At 44.9% G+C, this 20,464-nt stretch overlaps 1 protein-coding gene across 1 annotated transcript in view; it reads right to left on the reverse strand.

Moving 5' to 3' along the window:
• Nucleotides 1–20,464, reverse strand: part of EXTL3 (exostosin like glycosyltransferase 3) — a 30,525-nt gene continuing 10,061 nt past the window's right edge. The window contains exons 3-6 of the mRNA XM_053458614.1: nt 7,832–7,959; nt 2,497–2,641; nt 2,121–2,249; nt 1–990 (exon numbers count right to left, since the gene is read on the reverse strand). Of these exons, the coding sequence (XP_053314589.1) occupies nt 781–990; nt 2,121–2,249; nt 2,497–2,641; nt 7,832–7,959 (612 nt within the window). The 3' untranslated portion in view covers nt 1–780. The remainder of the gene's footprint in view (nt 991–2,120; nt 2,250–2,496; nt 2,642–7,831; nt 7,960–20,464) is intronic.

Below are 20,464 nucleotides of genomic sequence, written 5' to 3' on the forward strand. Positions count from 1 at the left end.
TTGACCTGTTCAACAATTTATTAAAGGTACAAATAATTTTCTGTGATTCTGTGCTTTTTTTTTAAAAAAAAAAAAAAAAAAAAAAAGAATTTGTGTCACAATTAATTTGGGAGAATAAACTACCGGGTAAGAAACCGGACAAAGACATCGAACAAGAATTTTGTAGCTAAAATGGCAGTTTTTGTGCGTTGCAACGGTACCGGAGAATTCCCCCGACATTCGCTCTCGTGCCGGAGACAAAAAAAAAAAAAAAGTAACATACAGTGAATGCTTCCTTCTTCAGCAGGCGGTACGAAAATCACACATAACATATGTGCTGAACCAGGTTAGTCGACATTACGTGTTATTCTTCCACGAAGCTCAGGAGAAAGATCTATCTTCTAAGTCATCTAGATTAGGAGGTTGACGCAGCGTCCTGCGGGTTTGGGTTTCGCTTCTAAGGACCTTAACACCGCATGCACACAGCTTTCCGAACAGAGTACCTACAGTTACCCAAAAGAAGAGACGTTCCACCAAGCAGATTTAAAGTTTCGCGTTGCAAATTTAAAAAAAAATTATAATAAAATTGATTTTTGTTGTCCAATATACAAAAAAAATTTGACCGATGTCTTCCGTTTCATCAGCGTACATAATATACTAAGATGTTCTAGTGTTATAATTCTTCAACAGTTTAAAGTTTTATTTAGTGTTTAAGACTGGAGAGAGAACACTTGAGAGGACATCCAGGAAAGGCCATAAAAAAACAAAAAACATCTCTGTATGGCTTCCAACTGAACAGCGTCAGATGAACTTGAAACATTTTGTCTTGTCGTGGGGAAGCCGAGTCTTAAAGAGGACCGAGTCTACTCGGAATTGCGTGTACAGTAAAGGCATGTATCCGTAGACCTTTACGAAGAAGTTGATGCATTTGTGCCGCTCGTGGAAGTGGGAGTCGTCGTGAGACAGCGCTTGCGGGCAACCCGGACAGCGGAACGTCCATCGAGAGGTGACCTGCAGGAAAACAAAACAAAAAACATTTAGAATGTTGTACGCCACGCTTTGATCGGCGCGATTCAGGACGGAACGCTACGATAACCAATAACGCTAAGTTCTTTTAAAGACCCGAGCAAGCCGAAGTTTAAGAAAAAATAAAAAAATTAATAAAAGAATAAAAAAAAAAAAGGGGGGGGTTTGAAATCAACAATATATTGTATTATCTAGAAAAAAAGACATCAGTTCCCCTGAGAGGAAATCGTTCATCTGTTATGTGAATAATCCGTTCTCCGTTATCTGTGGAAACGCATCATCCGTTATATCAGCTGTAAGGTCAGATACAGTAACTTCAGAATGCCAACGCAAACTATTAACCAATCAATGACCGTCCGGTGAATTTGCTATTTTGTATATATTTGTCATTTTTTATCAAGATCCCTGCTAAGCCCTCTTGTGAAAACTGCTGTCGATGGACAAGCCATAGAGAAGACCGGAGATAGCAGAGATCAAACTGGAGATATTGTCTTTGTGGTGATGACCCTAAGGCCTGGAAAGCTGGCTGAGCGGGGGTTCTTTGTTACACTATAGTGGTTCTCATACGCGTTGCGTAGAGGACTGGGTTGAGTCCTCATTGAATTCCCTACAAAATGTTCTCTTAGAAACCAGAAGTACAAAATCAGGGCGTCCACCCTTCGGTCTAGTGTGATAAAGCCACTTCCAGAGGGGATCGTCCATTTACAGGCAGGAATTTGCCTGAAAATAGAGGTTTTATGCCATCCGCAGTGCCGCTCAACTGTAGAGAACCAGAAAAACTCATACGTGGTTATTTGTGAGCATCACGGATACTGTGATTTCCGAAAGAACGGCCTGCTGGGTCTTTTTTAAGCTTAAAAGGGCTCAATAAGCACCTGGAGTAATGTGGGAATATAAACACCACTTCCAGAAAGTATCAAGACCTGCCAAGCAAGAAAGATTTGGACTCATGCCCAGCATCTACAGTTTGAGTCAATTGCTAAGTATTTAAAGACTTTGTAACCATCGCCGCGCTCGCTGCGGCAGACAGCCTGTTAACGGCAAGCAATCGTTACAGCTCTTCTTGCAGTAAGCGAAGCCGAACCTGCTTGCGCCCCTCCTAGCCGCCTACCTACCTTAATGGGGGGCTTTCTGGTGATGTGCGAGACCAGGAAGTTCATGGCGATGTCCTCACAGTTGATGTACTCATCCACCATATCCCGGATTGCTTGCGGCATCACATAGGAATACAAGTAGGCGTAGTACTTTGGTGGGGGGGGGGAGACAAAACATAAAAAACGTTTGAACTTTACATTGTAGTATCATGTTCCACCAAAACCCACTGCCAGGTATGGATCAAATAACGAGAGCAGGAATGACACCGCCCTGTGAAAATGCACCCAATTCACCCCAAATAATCAACATTTAACGCGTGCGGCAGGCAAACGAGAGTTGCCAGATTTAACGTGTTTTTGCACCAAAATATTTAAAATATACACAGCCGGGGGTTACCTTGTGAAAGAAAGCAGCGCCGGTTAGTACCATGGACAGCTCACAGGAATAGTTGGAGTTGTATAGCCAGGACTGATGAGGGATGTCCCACGCGTGGTACCTGCCGGGAAACCCAACGATTCGGTCTCTTGCCTCTCGCCAGACCCTGTTTAAAGGAAAGTACCGGTCATCAAGCTGCAGAAAATGCTTTGCCCCAGGCTGATCGCCCCGACGGGTGTTCCGACGTCAACAGCTTGCTATGTTCCGGAGAGATACATATAGATACAAAACCCAGAATCGCCCCAAATTCACCAAGATACCTTCACGGAAACAAACATCTTTTACAATTAATATAAAAACGGTTCTTCCTGATTCCGACACATTTTATCAAATACATTGCGTAATGCATTGGAAAAGAACAATTTCCGCTACCCGTAGTTACATAAGAAAATAGACGACCCCCCCCTTTCCAAAGTATCCCCCAATTCCAATGATCACAAAGATGACAGACAAGACACCCTGCGACACTCCTGCCAACCTTGCCCAGAAACAGAAAACATTTCTCTGGCCCGGATTTCTCGTCCAGCCGTCGTTTACACCGTAAATCTTACCAGTAATTGTATACGTTCCTCGCCCAGGTGTTCTAGAAAGTATCACAGAATTCCAGAACTTTATTGTCCGTTGTGCGGAGAACGCCTCGCTGTTTAAGCTTGTGATCCCCCCTAAGGGTATCAAAATCCTGTTACTGTCTGCCCCCAATGAAGGGTGACCAGGGCTGAAAGAGTAAGTGGCTCTCCAGCCTTCGAGGAACTCCTTCCCCTAAACGGCCGTAGCGGTGCAGTGATTTACCATGCGTTTTGTTTTTTTCACCCCGACAAATTCCAGTGTTCCCGACGGATACAATTCCTTGGTCTGTCTCTCCTATTAGAAACCCAGGAAGCGAGGGATTTAGCCGCGCATGGGCCCTCGTCGAGGGAGGTCGGTGCTGTAACGATCCAGGATCTCAGCTTCCTCGCTACAACTAATTGCCCCGCGGGGAGAGACGCGCGCCGACATCCGGATACTGGGGCCGCTCGGCTGCCATGTTTACGGAAACCAAAGGAAAACAGAGCTCTCTTACACGTTAAGCAAATTCCCCTTACCGGAGCTATCATTTTATTATTTTTTTCTTGTTTCTATGGCAACAACCATTGCATGCTTGTGTCACGTGATAATTAAGCATTCCTTTACAAAAAAAAACAAAAAACTATGAACAAGAATTTTACGTCATTTTCTTTTTTGGTTCATATTTTTAACCAAGGCACAAATCGCCAGTCGCACAAGTTTTTTTTTTTGTTTTTTTAAGTAAATGTTGAAGATTTGGCGTTATACAAATTTACATAATACGCAGAAAAAAATATGTGCAGCTACTTAAGGCTTGCCGAGAAAGCACACGCAGAGCCTCGTTATTTAAATGAACACAGAGTTCCGTTTAGAACATCATTAACGAAGTTACTTTATAGAGATTCCGGCCACGATCCCGCTAGCGGGTCATTAGCCGCCGGCTCGTAATTACAATAAGCTGCTGAGCGGCACGCAGGGGGATCGCAGGCTGCACCCCGTGGCACCAAAACAAAAATAGAGTCCGCGAGACGCCCCCGCGGCCCACCCGCAGTCTGTGTGGGATTATATAAAACGGTCGGCTCTCTGACGTCCATGGACACGGTTTCAGCTTCCCCGTACGACCCAACGGGCAGACCGCCTGACGTGTCCAGGCGATGGCTTTAGGAGTTGTTGCTGCAGGCCTACGTTGCCAGGCACAGACAGCTCATGCCTTCAACAGTTTTATTGTCTGTGCTTAATACATAAAAGCATGACAAAGCTTGCTAAACTTTAAACGCCCGACACCTTTCCCAAATCCTACACATGCAACGGTGTTATGTATCAGGCACGGTCATCTCAACTCGCAGTTATTCCTCCCTTTTGAATACTCAAGTTATCGAGACATGAGTATACCATTTAATTTATTAATATTCACTATTAAAAGGGGGAGGGCTGTAAATTTAGGTTTCATGAAGGTTTTAAATAAATAGTAAGAAGGGTAAATGGCACTGGAGATCTTCCCTTTAATCACAGCACGGAGGGATGTATGGCGTGACGCCGACGAGGAATGTTATGTTTGAGCTTAAAAAATGTGTGGTTTATAAAGCATGCCAGTAAGTAGATAAAGCCCCAGGCCAAACATTCTCGTCATCGTCTAGGGAATTCACTTCTTCCCAGGAAATATGCGCAGACTGCTTGCTGATAATGATACGTACATAAAGATCATCATATATCATACATCATATATAACCTGCAACGGCAGCAGTACCCCTGTAACATTCAAAGGGAATTCCTCTTCCTCGAGGTCTCCCCGTAATTATGGTCACCAATTATTATTAGGGCTGAAACAACTAATCGATAAAATCGATAATAATCGATAATGAAAATCGTTGGCAACGAATTTCATCATCGATTAATCGGATCGATTTTTATCGATTATAAAGAGAGGTTTTTTTCAGAGCAAATGCTCTGAAAAACTCCTCTCCTTATATAATCCGATCTCAAACAGAGATCGGATTATAACACCGGAATCCAGATCCCCCGCGACGCTGCAGGAGACCTGGATTCCCCTCACTGTCGGCCGGTCTCTCACTTCCGTCTCTCTCCCCCTCCCATCTGCCTCCTCCCCCCTCCCATACACCGCTCTGCCTCTCTACCCGGCACCGTTGCTGACAGGCACTTTCACTGCAGCTTCATAGAAGCCTCAGTGTAAGTGAAGGTGAGTAACGGAGTCTGTCTGTGCGATGCAGACCCCCACCGGCTGACAGAGAATCATCCTCTCTGCATCGCACAGACAGACTCCGTTACTGCCCTTCACTTACGCTGAGGCTTCTATGAAGCTGCAGTGAAAGTGCCTTCAGTAACGGAGCCGAGTAGAGAGGCAGAGCGGTGTATGGAAGGGGGGAGGAGTCAGAGGGGTGTATGGGAGCCACCCTCCAATACACCACTATGGCTCCTCCCCTTCTCATACGCCACTCTGCCTCTCTACCCGGCTCCCTGGTGTCTTGTCAGAAACGGAGGTTCACAGGAGGCAGAGTGGAGTATGGGAGGGGGGAGGAGGCAAAGTGATGTATGGGAGGGGGAGGAGCCAAAGTGATGTATGGGAGGGGAGGAGGCAGAGTGGTATATGGGAGGGGGAGGAGGCAAAGTGATGTATGGGAGGGGAGGAGCCAAAGTGATGTATGGGCGGGGGAGGAGCCAGAGTGGTGTATGGGAGGGGGAGGAGCCAGAGTGGTGTATGGGTGAGTTATAGTGGTGTATGGGGGGTATTATGAATTTTTAGGGCATATAGGGGGTATAAGGCATATGGATATTAGGCATATCAGGGAGGCATAAACATATCTGGGGGTAAAAGGTTTATCAGGGGGCTCAGTTGCATATCACTGGCATATAAGGAGTAGAAGGCATATCAGGGGGCACAGTGGCATATCAGGGGCACAGTGGCATATCAGGGGGCACAGTGGAATCTGGCATATAAGAGGTATAAGGCATATATGGGGGCAGAGTGGCAAGCTGGGGGTCAGATGTGCATAACTGGGGGCAGTTTGGTAAATAAAAAAATTTAAACAAGGCTTTTTTCTCAGTTTTTATTAAATATGAAAAATAGTTAACATATGAATTAATATTTACTAATAACTTTGTATTAAAACCTAGTTTGAGAAACACTGTGTTTGGGTTCTTGTAGCTTTTATTATTATGTCAGTAAAATAAGAAGGTGAATAGAGAGAGGCCATTGCAATAAAGAGATGAAAGTGTAAATTGTACGTTTTTTATTGCAATTTTTCTTCAATTTAAAATAATGTATTTTTTTATCCGATTAATCGACAAAATAATCGGCCAACTAATCGATTATTAAAATAATCGTTAGTTGCAGCCCTAATTATTATTATTATTTTTTATAAGTGCAGAGTATGTAGTCGGTGATTACACCGTCATAAGGCCCACAAGTAGTTACTCATGCTTGGTGACGCTGCGGCAGCCAACCATGGGGCCAAAAAGCAAGGAAACTCAATGCATAATGCTAGTTCTGCCACCTTTTGTTAATAGCCTCTTCCTGTTAACCTAAATACCCCCAAAATATATACATATATATATAATTAATCTGGGCATGCTTGAATCTATGAAGCCCCCCCTTCCCCAAACATTTGGATAGGATTAAATCCAAGCTTGCTTCACGTCATACACAGCTAATTGTGTGAATAAAGATCCAGCCGCATATTCCTACCAAAAACATGAATTGTTAAATATATGCACCTTTGAGCGATTCAGGCGCACAGCAAAGAGAGTCTACAGGGGGATTAAGTTCCGCCTGGATCCTGCGAGAGGGTGAAGGGTATAAGGAGAGCGGATCCCGAAGCATTGCGCATAAGGACGGGGCTGCCCGGTATGGTTATGAGCGAATCACAGAGATCCTTCCCAGCAAAACAATACAGCTTTTATTTTATAAAAAAAGGGCAGCCTGCGGCTCTGGCACGGGACGAGCTTTACAACATCCAAGGTATGTGTACATTTCCCACACTGTTCTGGCAGCCGCTAAGTGATTGTCCCCGATTACACTTTCTGGTAATCATACAGACAATGAAAACATTGTCACTCCAAGGGTAATATTTTTATACAGCTGCACTTCCTGTGGCGCCCAGGAGAGGGCGAGGTGGCATCAGGACATCTCCGGAAGACATGGCAGTGACTGGGGGGCGGGGCAGTGGTCCCAGGCATTAGTACAGAATACAGATATCTTAATTCGCTCAGTCAGTTGATTAATATGCCTGCGCTGGATGTACAGCTACCCACTGAGCTTCGGCGTTTGGTTGGATGCAGGAAACGTTTGTCAAACCTTCAGAATTTGGTTACATCAAAAGTCTCTTACAAAGGTGGATATGCCGCCAAGCATCGGATAATATTTGGCAACAGCATCGGACTTGTCCGCGCATGCACCGACCACATCGACAGCATATAAATACCACCACGGGGAAGTAAGAACAGCGAGTCAATCGAGTAAAAAGGGTATATAGCAGACCAATATGAGGTTTAAAGGGAACCAATATCATTATAGCAATTCATTAATTACTTTTTTTTTTGCCAATTGGTGTAGTAATTTTGGAGATGGGTATCAGCCCGTGGCAGAGCCAGCTTTTACAATAATCAGCACCTTAAGCAAGAGACTTATTGGGGAGGAATAATCAGCTCCAATGAACCTGCTGACAGCTGTAATTAAGACATGTTACACGTCGACAATTAAACCGCTGTTCTCCATATCGCGCTGTAAAGTACTGACCGGAAGCCGAACATGATTTCGTCGTGGCGGAGGTGGGCATCGTCGTCTATAGAAAGAACGGCTTCTGTTTCTATCTCGTTCCAGGGCAGGAAGCGGTTGTTTAAACTGTTCTTTTCTGTGCGAACAACCTGCAGAGAGAGAATAAAAAAGTTTGTTTTAAACTTTTTATTACATACCGAATACCAAGTATCTATAATATACAGCATGACGCCGACCTCGGCAGTTGGACACGTTAATGTTTCCCATCCCTTCAGCCAAGACGATGCTACGCCTTGAAGAAGAGATTCAGGAAACAGGATATTTACATTAAGAGCCCCCCACCCCGTGCCCAAAGGAAGACGAGGGTCACAGCATGGAGACACTCGCCAGTTATATTTGATGGCAGAGCCACTTAAATCCATTGCTGTTGTCCTCCAGGAGAATGCCAGTTACTAATAATCTGTAATTAAAATACAGGAGGGAGATAAAAAGCGATGGAGGAGAGGAAGAGAACGATGCGGAAAACGTGGGGGCCGCAGCTAATTTAGGGTTAAAATCAGAGTTTAATAAGTATTTCCTAAATTAAGCAGGTTACTGCAGCACGCATACGCTAAAGCCCCCTCTACCTGGGAACCCTCAGGGGGAAGCCTCGTTTCACAAAGCCATTTCCCGGGGGAATACGGTTTGCCACGCCCATTCCCCGCCCGCTTCCTCTCAACATCCATCCCACTAAAGGCTGTCTAGGGCTAACCCCGCCCAACACACAGCCTGCCACTGCGGGGCATTTAAACCACTGCAGCCCCGCATGAAGCATTGTGTAAATGCCCCCAGCCCCCAACTTCTTTTTGAAGGCTGGAAAGGTAGGGTAACTACCTTTCCAGCCTTCAAACAGAAGTCCACAGGAAGTGTAGTAGGTACCAGGAACAGACCTCCAGTGGAAGCAGATCCTAATACACCAGGACAGCGGCTCCCATGGTATACACAAAGCCGTCTTCCATAATATGTTGTGAAACAGCAGGAAATGACTTTATAAATTAAATTGTAACACGTGCCAACATTCCTAGAGGTAGAACGTGTAGGGTAAGTGCGCACACTAAAACCGGCCCAGAGTTACACATCTCTGTCTGCGGGACATCATATCACATCAATACAGAACCGGCCACAAACTTATTTTAACCCCTACACAGGAGAAACGTAGATCAGTAGGTGCAAAGGTATTGTAGAGCAGGAGAGAGTCAGCCCACGGGACGAGGTTTATAGATACGGCCTGGAACGCATCACATGATATAGGAAGCTATGGACGGAACATTATTAATAAATCGGCTCAAACCCTCTGTGGGTCTGCGGCCGGCGGATTATAGATCGGTATCGGGGCCCCGTGCCTCCGCGGCGCGAGGAATGCGGAGTATGTGCGGCTGGTATCCGGACGGTATCCGACGTGTATTGACAGCTGGGGAGCCGCACCTTTTGCCATACGAGACAAACGCCCGAGGGTCCTCGTACAACCTTTATCCTCACTTACCCCCCTCGCCGAGGAAATACCCCACGGCTACTCAGAAACCTCGCTACACGAGCAGAAACGGCGACACTTTCACTAATGCCAAGTCACCGCTCATTACCCGACAGCCACTAATCAGATTCACCTAAACAAATCTTACCTCATTTAACTGGAGCAGCGGATACCGCAAACTGCCGCCCAAAAGCACATATACAAAAAGAAAAAATCTCCTACAGCTTAACCCCCAGCGCCGTACACAGATATACAACCCCCCCAGCGCCGTATACAGAAATATAACCCTCCCCCCAGCGCTATATACAGTAATATAACCCCCAGCGCTGTATACAGTAATATAACCCCCAGCGCTGTATACAGTAATATAACCCCCCAGCGCTGTATACAGTAATATAACCCCCAGCGCTGTATACAGAAATATAACCCTCCCCCAGCGCTATATACAGTAATATAACCCCCAGCGCTGTATACAGAAATATAACCCTCCCCCAGCGCTATATACAGTAATATAACCCCCCCAGCGCTGTATACAGTAATATAACCCCCAGCACTGTATACAGTAATATAACCCCCAGCGCTGTATACAGTAATATAACCCCCCAGCGCTGTATACAGTAATATAACCCCCAACACTGTATACAGTAATATAACCCCCCAGCGCTGTATACAGTAATATAACCCCCCCAGCGCTGTATACAGTAATATAACCCCCCCAGCGCTGTATACAGTAATATAACCCCCCAGCGCTGTATACAGTAATATAACCCCCCCCAGTGCTGTATACAGTAATATACCCCCCAGCGCTGTATACAGTAATATAACCCCCCAGCGCTGTATACAGTAATATAACCCCCCCAGCGCTGTATACAGTAATATAACCCCCAGCGCTGTATACAGTAATATAACCCCCCCCTAGCGCTGTATACAGTAATATAACCCCCAGCGCTGTATACAGTAATATAACCCCCCCCCAGCGCTGTATACAGTAATATAACCAGGAATGTGATCAGCTGGCTCGGACGCTCTCACAATGATTCATTGGTCAGAAAACAGATCCGTGACCACAATCTACACGAGGACCTTTTTACAGCCTGCCAGGAGTCTCGATGTCGTCTCATGTGATTCATCCGCAAAATAAATATGCAATAAACCTTCTGCGGGGGAAGTCGCTCGAGGGCCACCCTCCACCTCTCCGGTTTCAACTGCCCACTTTAAAAGACAGAATATAGACTGGGGAGACAAACCGGTAACACGGCAGGACAGCACCCAACAGCCCACGGAGGGCACAGATTTAACCCCTAAACCTTGTGTATTCAGACCCCAGATGCTCGACACCCCCCTCCCCCAGGATGCCGGACACTTATTGTTATGCAATAATTCAAAAAAAATAAATAAAAAAAAAAAGTATCCAATTAATATGGCTGTTCATAGAAACAAAATCTGCCGGCAGATCGGCCCCCGCCTAGTCGCCCGTTACTGCTGCTGTAAAGACTCAAACCTTAATCAGTCGTTGGTCTCGAGCCGTATGTCTATCCCATGCATGTTAAACCCCTCACTGTATTACCCTCTACCACTTCTGCTGGGAGGCTGTTCTACTTAGCTACCACCTTAAGTGAAATAAAAGTTTCTTAGGAAACTTTATATAATATACCACAAGGTGCACACACAAGAAGGCGCTAAATAACACAATTATACCATTGACACAAAGATACACATTTACACGAGTATTCCACAAGACATCCGAGTCCCTTTTCATTATTAAATAAAGATGATTAGATTTACATGCCGGTTTTATTTATTTACTGAACCCTGCATGCCAGCACATAGAAGACTACGGAGAGGGGCAAATGAAACCCCCGCAGGGCTACACAAGCCCTACAACGCAGGGGCCCGTGGCCCCTAAACATCACCGAAATCCAAAGCACCATGGAGGCTCCCGTCTGTGGCCCCTGAAACGGCCCCAGTGGCTCCTGGGATTTTCTGTGTGGCAGTAGATGAAGGCGTTGGGTTCTCTCTCGTGTTGGTGAGTCGGCAGCACATCGCAGGCTGCCCGCAAAAAAACAAAAAACACCCCTTCCTTCCTCTCAGACACCAAACCGCATCAGATAATCCGCCCACAGCTACACGGCAACACACGGAGGGGCTATAAACACACGGAGGGGCTATAAACACACGGAGGGGCTATAAACACACGGAGGGGCTATAAACACACGGAGGGGCTATAAACACACGGAGGGGCTATAAACACCCGAGCGGCTGCCCCTCCGGCGGACACAGCTGCCTGCTTACCATACAAGAGCACATCCCGGCCCCATCATCATATCCTCGGCCAACCAACATTACATGTGCTTTTTACTTAAAAGGGGACGTCCTTGAGCGCCCCCCCCGCACACTCTACACAGTTACAGCACCCCCCTCCAGCGCACTATAGACCATACCAAAGACTTTCATTAGTCACACTGGGTGATTAAGACTGAGCCATTCAATTGTTCTCACAGGCAGTATGATAAGGAGTCGGGGGGTTTAGTAGATCGGGAGTCAGATAACAGAGCGAGAATCATACAAACGGCTGATATGCAGCCGTCTGAAGATTACACGTGACTTAACTCATTCCTGGCAAAACGTAGGAATGAGGGAAATCATACATGCTTAAAAAAAAAAAAAAAGGAAGGGTTTGTGCGTCGGACGGAACTAAAAATGCTATAAAAGAGTTAAATTCAACACTACACGAATTACGTGGAGACTGACCTGCGCATGCAAATCTTAGGTCAGATAATATAAGTTAGCATCCTTATCCCTTAATTTACAGCTAATGGTAAAAAAGTATATTTAATGGCCCGTTTCCTAGCGTTCCAATATGGCCGACGCATTTGCTCCCATCTCAAAGGGCAACCTGCACACAGAGGCCATCATGGAAACTGTTTACAACCTGCCGATAGTTTACTTTCTGCTTTTTCTATAATTCTACGAAGGCTGCCTGAACCAATCATCAACCAGTAACTTGACAGGAGGTATCTTAACGGGGAGGAATAACCACAGAATCGCTAGAAACAGGAGGTTACGGTGGCTGATTTTTCGATTTCTGCGTCAGTCAAATACTATTATTCTTTAAATAAAGAAATCCTTGCTTTGCAGCAATATCTAAAAAAAAATAATCAGTTTATAAAAAAAAGTGATGCAATAAAGCAACAGTCCTGGAGACCCCCAAAGGATAGACACACTGGAGAGCGTCTTTAGAACGTACACCACGGAGGGCCAATAAACGGATTCATCTTTAGCAGAGCTTCGTAGAACCATCACAGCTCCAACCAACACTTCAGAACGGGCTTTATTCACTTAATGGGGAGTTGCGGTTTTCACTATTCATTAAGAATTACAAATGTTGGTAAGTTCTCCAGCAAGAAAGGCTGACCTGTATAATGTATAACTCAATATGTAAGGAGACTGATCTAAACTATACATTACTCAGGGCCGGCCAAGCGTTTCTCGCAGCAGAAGCTCGCTGGGGACGGGGACTTCATACCGTAGCGAATAGACCCCGCTGCCCAGAAACACTAATAACAGAGACGGTGAGGGTTTCCGACCCCACAAAATGTTCTGTGCGAATACGGTATATTACGGAACTTTAATATATTTGAAACGCACTGCTTAGCGACGGACGCCCATCCATATTCAGTTTTTATGAGACAGACGGCTCCAGGTGCGAGCTCGTAGTCGCTCGAGTAATATGAAGAGGATCGCGCTGGGTAGGATATATCTCGTATCTTGGAGGTGATTCCAAGCCAGAGATAACTCATTGATTTCACATGTAAGGGATTTATGTTATAGATTCCATACGATAATGTGACCTCGTACACGCGGTACATCCAACACGCACACAAACACGCACACTAACACACACACACACACACACACACACACACAGATACTGTTTGAGGGGCAACCATGAAAAGATGTCATTTTATTTATCCGTTATTTAAGGTGGAAGTCTCATGGGGGGGAAAAAAACATTTCGACAGGCGTCATGTACGGTGCCGGCACTGACAAAAAACCCTGTCTGATTTCAGTCCTTTATCTGCAGACCTGGATATCGTCAGATGTGATGTTTTGGGTGACGCTTCCGGCTCAAACTCTGTACTGAGTCGAAATGTTAGAAAAAAAACCCCCCCCAATAGTTCAGACTTTCCACGTTTAGGGTCCTGGTGCGAGCTCATAGTCACTCGACTCCGATGATTGGGAAACCGAGTGATACGGTGATGATGATGATGATGATGATGATGATGATGATGAACTCTCTTCAGGATCCGGCTCAGTAGGGTTTATGTCCTCGCATGTTGGAGGCGGCTCCGAAGGGTAACACTCGTTGATGTTTTGTACGGTCGTCCCGCGCAGCCATGGAACGTCGTGTTCATTTTCCCCGCCGGAATCATGGTCGCCCCTTTCCAAATCGATGCTGTCGTAGGAAGGAGACTCCCTGCTCGCTGAACAACCACGGCTTCTGATCACACAGACAGCCAGCCAGTAACACAAGCCGAGTGCGACTGCGATTACCTGCACTAAGCGAGCTGCACAGAGTTTAGGGGGTTTGTCTGTGTTGGATGCCGGTTTGCAGGCTGGAACCACAAGTCCTGGGATACAAACTATTACCCCGCAAACCAGTAACAGCATCCCGAGTATCAGGAACTGCGCAAGCTGCCGGCTTTTCCCGCAGAGGAAGCTGCTATCTGGATCCGTCGGGTCTCCTTCCAATTCCCTCCTTCTCTCTCGTTGGGCAGTAAACTCTGCCATTATTAAACATGCCAGCCCTAACCCGGCAAGTACCGGGCCCGTCACCTTGTAGGTGATACAGCTGCCGGACTGGCATGTCGCAAACCCATAGACAGAAAGTAGAGATCCGCCGAATAAGAGCGCCCAGCCAAATACACACAGCGCGAATGTTATTCTGCTGCTTGTGCGAGGGCCAGGAGTGCCGAAGCAAGTGCGCTCCATGATGGCTGAAACGTGTACCTGTCGGGTGCCAGTCAAAGATGTTCAGGTGCAGAGACTTGTGCCTATGTGCCGGGTATTCCGTCACACGAATGAAGGCCTTTTACTCTCTGCCTATTTTGTCTTTTCAGAGTCAATAGAAATCGCGATTTCGCTGCCTGTCGTGGACAGGTAACTGTTATGCTCAGTACTGCTACTGCTCACAATCTGAAACAACCACAGTGTCTGGATGTGCTTTTACAGAACATCACAGCACTATGACATCACAGCACTATGACATCACAGTCAGGGCAGGCTGTACCACAGTGCAAGGGCCATAGGGGTGTTCTGTCCTGCTTCCAAATATCCTCAGGGCCAATACACAGCTGCCTCTTTCACAAATGTTTTATTCCACATGACCCCCCCTCTCCTTACACGAAGTGGTTTGTTCCAAAGAGACTTTCTGCAGGGTTAATAGATGACAACGTTGAGGATACTTGGACAGGAGAAGAAACCCTGTTTACACTTAATAAAAGACAGACAATTAACCCCTAAAGACCATTTTTTTTGTAACCCTTTGTGACCAAGGATGTTTTGACACTTTGGCGGTGTTCGTGTTTAGCTGTAATTTTCTCCTCGCCCATTTAGTGAACCCACGCAAGTTTTATATATTGGTTTTTTTTCCCGGACAGGAAGATTAAGAGGTGATCATTGATTGTGAAAAATAAAAACAAAATGCAGTTTTAGATGTGGTTCGCCGTGACCTTTATTGTTTGATTGTTTTTTGGGTTAAACGCTATCAATGTCAAATATTAAGTCATTTGTTGAATGTCCATACACAGCATGCGCGAGCGATGCTTCTCTTCCCCTCCGCTGGGCGCTTGCTTTGTCCCGTAGTGGAATTAAAGTCATTGGCGCAGAATCCAGAATCCCGCATGAGCCGAGCGCACGAGCCGAGTATGAAGCTGCGACTTCCCGTTATAACCCGGATAAGAACTTTTCAGAATCTTATTGCGGCAAAAAATATCTGCGTGCGAATAAATAAATTAAACCCAATCCACGAGCTGATGGCAAGAACTACAGGGGAGTCATAGGGCAACTATGGAGGTGCTGCCACAATGTGCCCATTTCATACTTTTTTTTGTGTTAAACTCAGTTGTTATCAGACAGCTGTCAATTTTATGCATTTCCCGCGAGCCGTTTGAAGCGTTCCGCTGAGATGCCGTGGGATTATTAGCGTGGCCGAGTCATTTTCTTGTCTAACTGTGGCGAAAAAGCTGTCTGCGCCCGTTTAACCATCCATCTCCCCAATCTCCCCGTTATAACTGCGGAATTTGGGTGTAATCACGCAAAATATAAAGATTAAGTCATTTACAAAAGCCCTAAGGTGGCAGAGGTAAAGCCTACATACAAGAGCGTGACAAGCAGCAAATGCACAGGTCATAAGAGAAAGGGGATCTGCTCCCAGGAGCTTACAATCCAAACAGAACCTGGTTATTCTATTGGGCCATCGACGGGGACCTGGGTATTGTAGTATTTACACACTAGGCAGAGAACGGCGATCTGTACTTCTTTGGCACATCTGCCAGAGTCCCAGATCGCTAGCCCGCCGGACCACCACGTTGCCAGTAGGGCTGCAACTATTATTTAATCGATTAGTTGGCCGATTATTTTTTCGATTAATCAGATAAAAAAATAAATGAACATTTTTCATTTCTTTAAAAATAACAATGTTAAAAACAATGTATTTCATGTTTTTATTTCCTAACCTACCCCCCCCCCCCAGTTATGCACATCTCAGCCCAGGCTTGCCACACTACCTCCCAGATGTCACATACCCCCAGATATGCCACTCTGCCCCCCGCACATGTCTTTATATACCCTATATGCCTTATACCCCCTGATACCCCATAGTGCCCTCAGATTCACAGACCCGTTCACAGCACACCGACAATACTTTTATAAATAAATACAGGGTTAATCTTCACTGCCCCCAGGATTTAGATTCCCCTTAGTTTGCCCCCCCTTTACCTCTAACTGCACCTTAACTTTATTAAATTAACCCTCAGTCCTCAGCATTAAATTAACCCTGAAGACCCCATCAACCATAACTGCACCTAAATTAACCCTCTACACCCCATCAACCATAACTGTCCCTAAATTAAACCTAATCACCCCATTAACCATAACATTAGCCATGTGGAGTTGTGGATGCTATAGGAAATGGGCGGGGCCAATCGGCACAGGGAGAAAAGGGGGCGGAGCCAAACATCAGAGTGACTGCAGGAGCTGCTGTGAGTCACTGAATGAACCGGATTATAAGACGCAGGGTATTTTTCAGTGCATTTGCTCTGAAAAAACCCTCATTTTATAATCGATAAAAATAGACTCAACTAATCAATAATGAAATTCGTTGGCAATCGATTTTCATTATCGATTTTATCGATTAGTTGTTGCCAGAGACTGATGGTGGGAGCTATAAATCGGTTACGGCCCTGAATGCTCTGCCACACCAGCGATGGACCAGCAAGGGACCCAGTAAAGAAGATGTCTACTGAACCTGCTTTCGGGGAGCAATAAACATTTGCTTTATTATATAACCTTAGAATCTATGTGAATCCCTGCCTTCCACTCAAACGACAGAAAAAAGGCAAAACACACATATTTAGAGAAGGAACAGGGCGCAGAAGGGCAGAAAGGCTTAACGCAAAAAAAAAAAGTCCATTAGAAGGGGGGGTCTATCACCTGACCCAATGCTGACGAAGGTACCCATTAACTAAACAAGGAGTTACATAAGCTTCAGATGGGAGTTAAACGTAGAATCTGCCGGCAGATCGGCCCCATCTAGTTTGCCCATTTTTTCCCCACTCAAACCTTCAGGAGCCGTATATCTATCCCACGCATGTATACATCCCCTCACTATATTACCCTCTACCACTTCTGCTGGGAGACCATTCCACTTATCTACCACCCTCACGGTAAAGTAAGACTTCCTTGCATTCCATCTAAGCCTCTGACTCTACTTTTAGATCATGACTTCTTGCTCTGCTCTCCTGTACTTTTCTATAGGTGTCCCCCCAGTTACACGTATTAAAAAAAATTCAAATAAAAAAAAAAAAAACAGTGGTCTGTATTACACAACAAAAAATGTATAAAATAATAAATATTTCTTTCTATAAAAAAAAAAAACTTCAGCCATCAAAGCCTATTTTAAATAAAGCACAAAAAAATCCTAAAAAAAAAAACCCTTTAAAAAAAGAATTTAAATTGTTAATTTGTTTCTATGAAACTTTAATAGATCGCATGCACACAACAGGGTCGTCGTCTCCTTCTGTAACAGGGTCATCAATCTTATTTGTTTTTTTATACGGCCAATTTTAACGTTATCGGTAAGTCTGCATTCGCTACGGACTCGATTCGCCTCATGATTTTCTGTAACGTTTGGGTAACTAGAACACTGACGAAGAAACGAAACCAAACGTAAAACCACCAAACACTTCCTTTGCGGTTCACTATGTGTTACCTCGAAGCGCTGCAGGATTAGGGGGGCTCGAGGAGCACTGCAGGATTCGGGGGGCTCGAGGAGCGCTGCACGCATGATGAGAGAGCGTCTGAGAAGAACTGTACCAAACTCTCCCAAAAACCTACATTCTATAGGATTATTTCCACCAAGTAAACCAAGCTTAGAGTACACCGTGTACATACCGAACACAACCAATGCGTATACGCTGCGGAAAGGTGGGGGTGTTTGAGGAAATTGATCAGATAATGCCAGCTCTGCCACAGGCTGCCACCGATCTTGGCTGACGTTATGCGAACTTTAAGTTAGATACCTCCACCGATTACCTACGGAACGCTATTTCTCTAGCAGCTGCTTCCAGATTCAGGCAGCCTCGCTGGGCACAAACACCTAAAACGTGCGTTCCCGCGCGGCGCTGCCTACAGTCCCTTTAAAAGTTTCCCGAACAGCGAGGCAAACCCCCGTCCCTTATTAGTGACCCGCGGACATTCTAGCCCTGTAAGACACGGGCATTCTGAAGGCTTCACCCCGGCGCGCCCGATGCATTCGCAGCAGCAGCTGGACGAGTCTCTTTTGTCACCGATGTAGCGGAAAATAAAAATTGAAACCACAAGTGCAATTTTCTGCCTCTCGTGTATTTTTGGTATGGTGGCTAAATCTATTTTTGGAAGGGACATTTGATTCTAGCATCTTGTGACTAACCCGTTTCTCTATTAACTATTTCAATGCCTGGTAGGGTTTCAGGCCCTTCTTTCCTCGCAGGCTTCAGTAACGAAGGGCGTGCTTTTTCGATGGCCCTTCATTAGCATCGCCATAAAGCATCAGCTCAGTGCGGTGTCTGAGCCGGTGAAAGTCACCCAAAATATCACATGACTGACAGCAATGGCGTCCCCAGGTCTGCAGATAAAGGGAGTTTATTGGAAGAAAATTAGATAAAATCAGGTTTTTGTCAACTAGCATTTACTGTATACAGCGTGGGGAGGGGGGGTTACTGTATACAGGACTGGGGGGTTAGAATCAAGGAGAAAACAGTTACTGCCCCTCTAACGGCATAATTCTCTAGTTCTCATATAAAACGGAGAAAAATTTATCAAATTGCTCAAATGCATTTTTATTACACGCAAAAAAAAAAAAGGGGGGAAAAAGCATAAAGAAATTTGAATAATTGCCTTCCTTGCACGAAGCTTCTAGGTCAGTTTAGAACAACGTGACGTTTTCATCGGGATACATTGTAGCTGAAAGGATTCTCATTACATAAACCGGGCTTAAGAAGGATGGGAAAACCCCGCACACCTCTGCAGGCTCCGTCTCGGATGGCCAAAGAGGGAAGCTTGTGGTTAGGGACCTGGCGGGGGAAAGACAAATTGTAGAATCTATTTTAGGGCTGCAACAACTAATCGATAATAATCGATAATGAAAATCATTTCCAACGAATTTCATTATCGATTAGTTGAATCGATTTTTATCGATTATAAAATTAGGGTTTTTTTCAGAGCATTTGCGCTGAAAAAAACCCCTAATTTTATAAATCGATAAAAATAACCCATTTCAGTGTGACTCACTGCAGCAGTTACTACTTACAGTCCCTCCCTGCAGTCACTGCCAATTGGCCCCCGCCCCTTCCTTCTCCAGGCCCCGCCCATTTCCTATAGCATCCACATGGCCCAGCATAAAATTAATATTTGGGTTGCTGAAAGTTAGGGGAGGTGGGGGTTAATTTAGGGGCAGTTATGATTAATGGGATCTTCAGGGTTAACTTAAGGGCAGGTATGGTTGGGGTCATCAGGATTAATTTAGGCGCAGTTATGGTTGATGGGGTCTTTAGGGTAAATTTAATGCTGAGGACTGAGGGTTAATTTAATTTAAAAGTAAACTTAAGGTGCAGTTAGAGATAAAGGGGGGCAAACTAAGGGGAATCTAAATCCTGGGGCAGTGAAGATTAATCCTGTATTTATTTATAAAAGTATGATGTCAGTGTGCTGCGAACGAGCCTGTGAATCTATGAGGGCACTATGGGATATCTGGGGGTATAAGGCATATCAGGGGGCACAGTGGCATATCATATAAGACATATAAAGCATATGTGGGGAGTGGCATATCAGGGGGTATAAGGCATATCTTGGGTATGAGGCCTATAAAGGGGCGCAGTGGCATATCAGGGGGTATAAGGCATATGTGGGGAGGGCGGAGTGGCATATCTGGGAGGCAGTGTGGCAAGCCAGGGCTCAGATGTGCATAACTGGGGGGGGGGCAGGTTGGGAAATAAAAACAAGAAATGCATTTTTATCAAAGTGTTTTTTTTCCATTCTGCCGTTTTTAACATCCTGTTTATTAAATTATTTTAAATAAGTGAAAAATTTACATTTTTATTATCCGATTAATCGAAAAAATAAATCGGCCAGCTAATAGATTATGAAAATAATAGTTAGTTGCAGCCCTAATCTATTTAGCAGTTTTTTTCATTAGATTTTGTAGATGAGTAAAATATTTTTTAAATGAGCAGAAAGTGCTTTTTTCAAACTTTACTCATATTTGTTTTGTTTTTATTAGGAAATTAGATGAAAAAAAAAATTCTTGTTCTGAAAGCAAAAAAAAAATAAATATATATATACACACATATATATATATATATATATATATATATATATACACACAT

The sequence above is a fragment of the Spea bombifrons genome, chromosome 3 (assembly GCF_027358695.1).
Source record: "Spea bombifrons isolate aSpeBom1 chromosome 3, aSpeBom1.2.pri, whole genome shotgun sequence".
Classification (NCBI taxonomy): Eukaryota; Metazoa; Chordata; class Amphibia; order Anura; family Pelobatidae; genus Spea; species Spea bombifrons.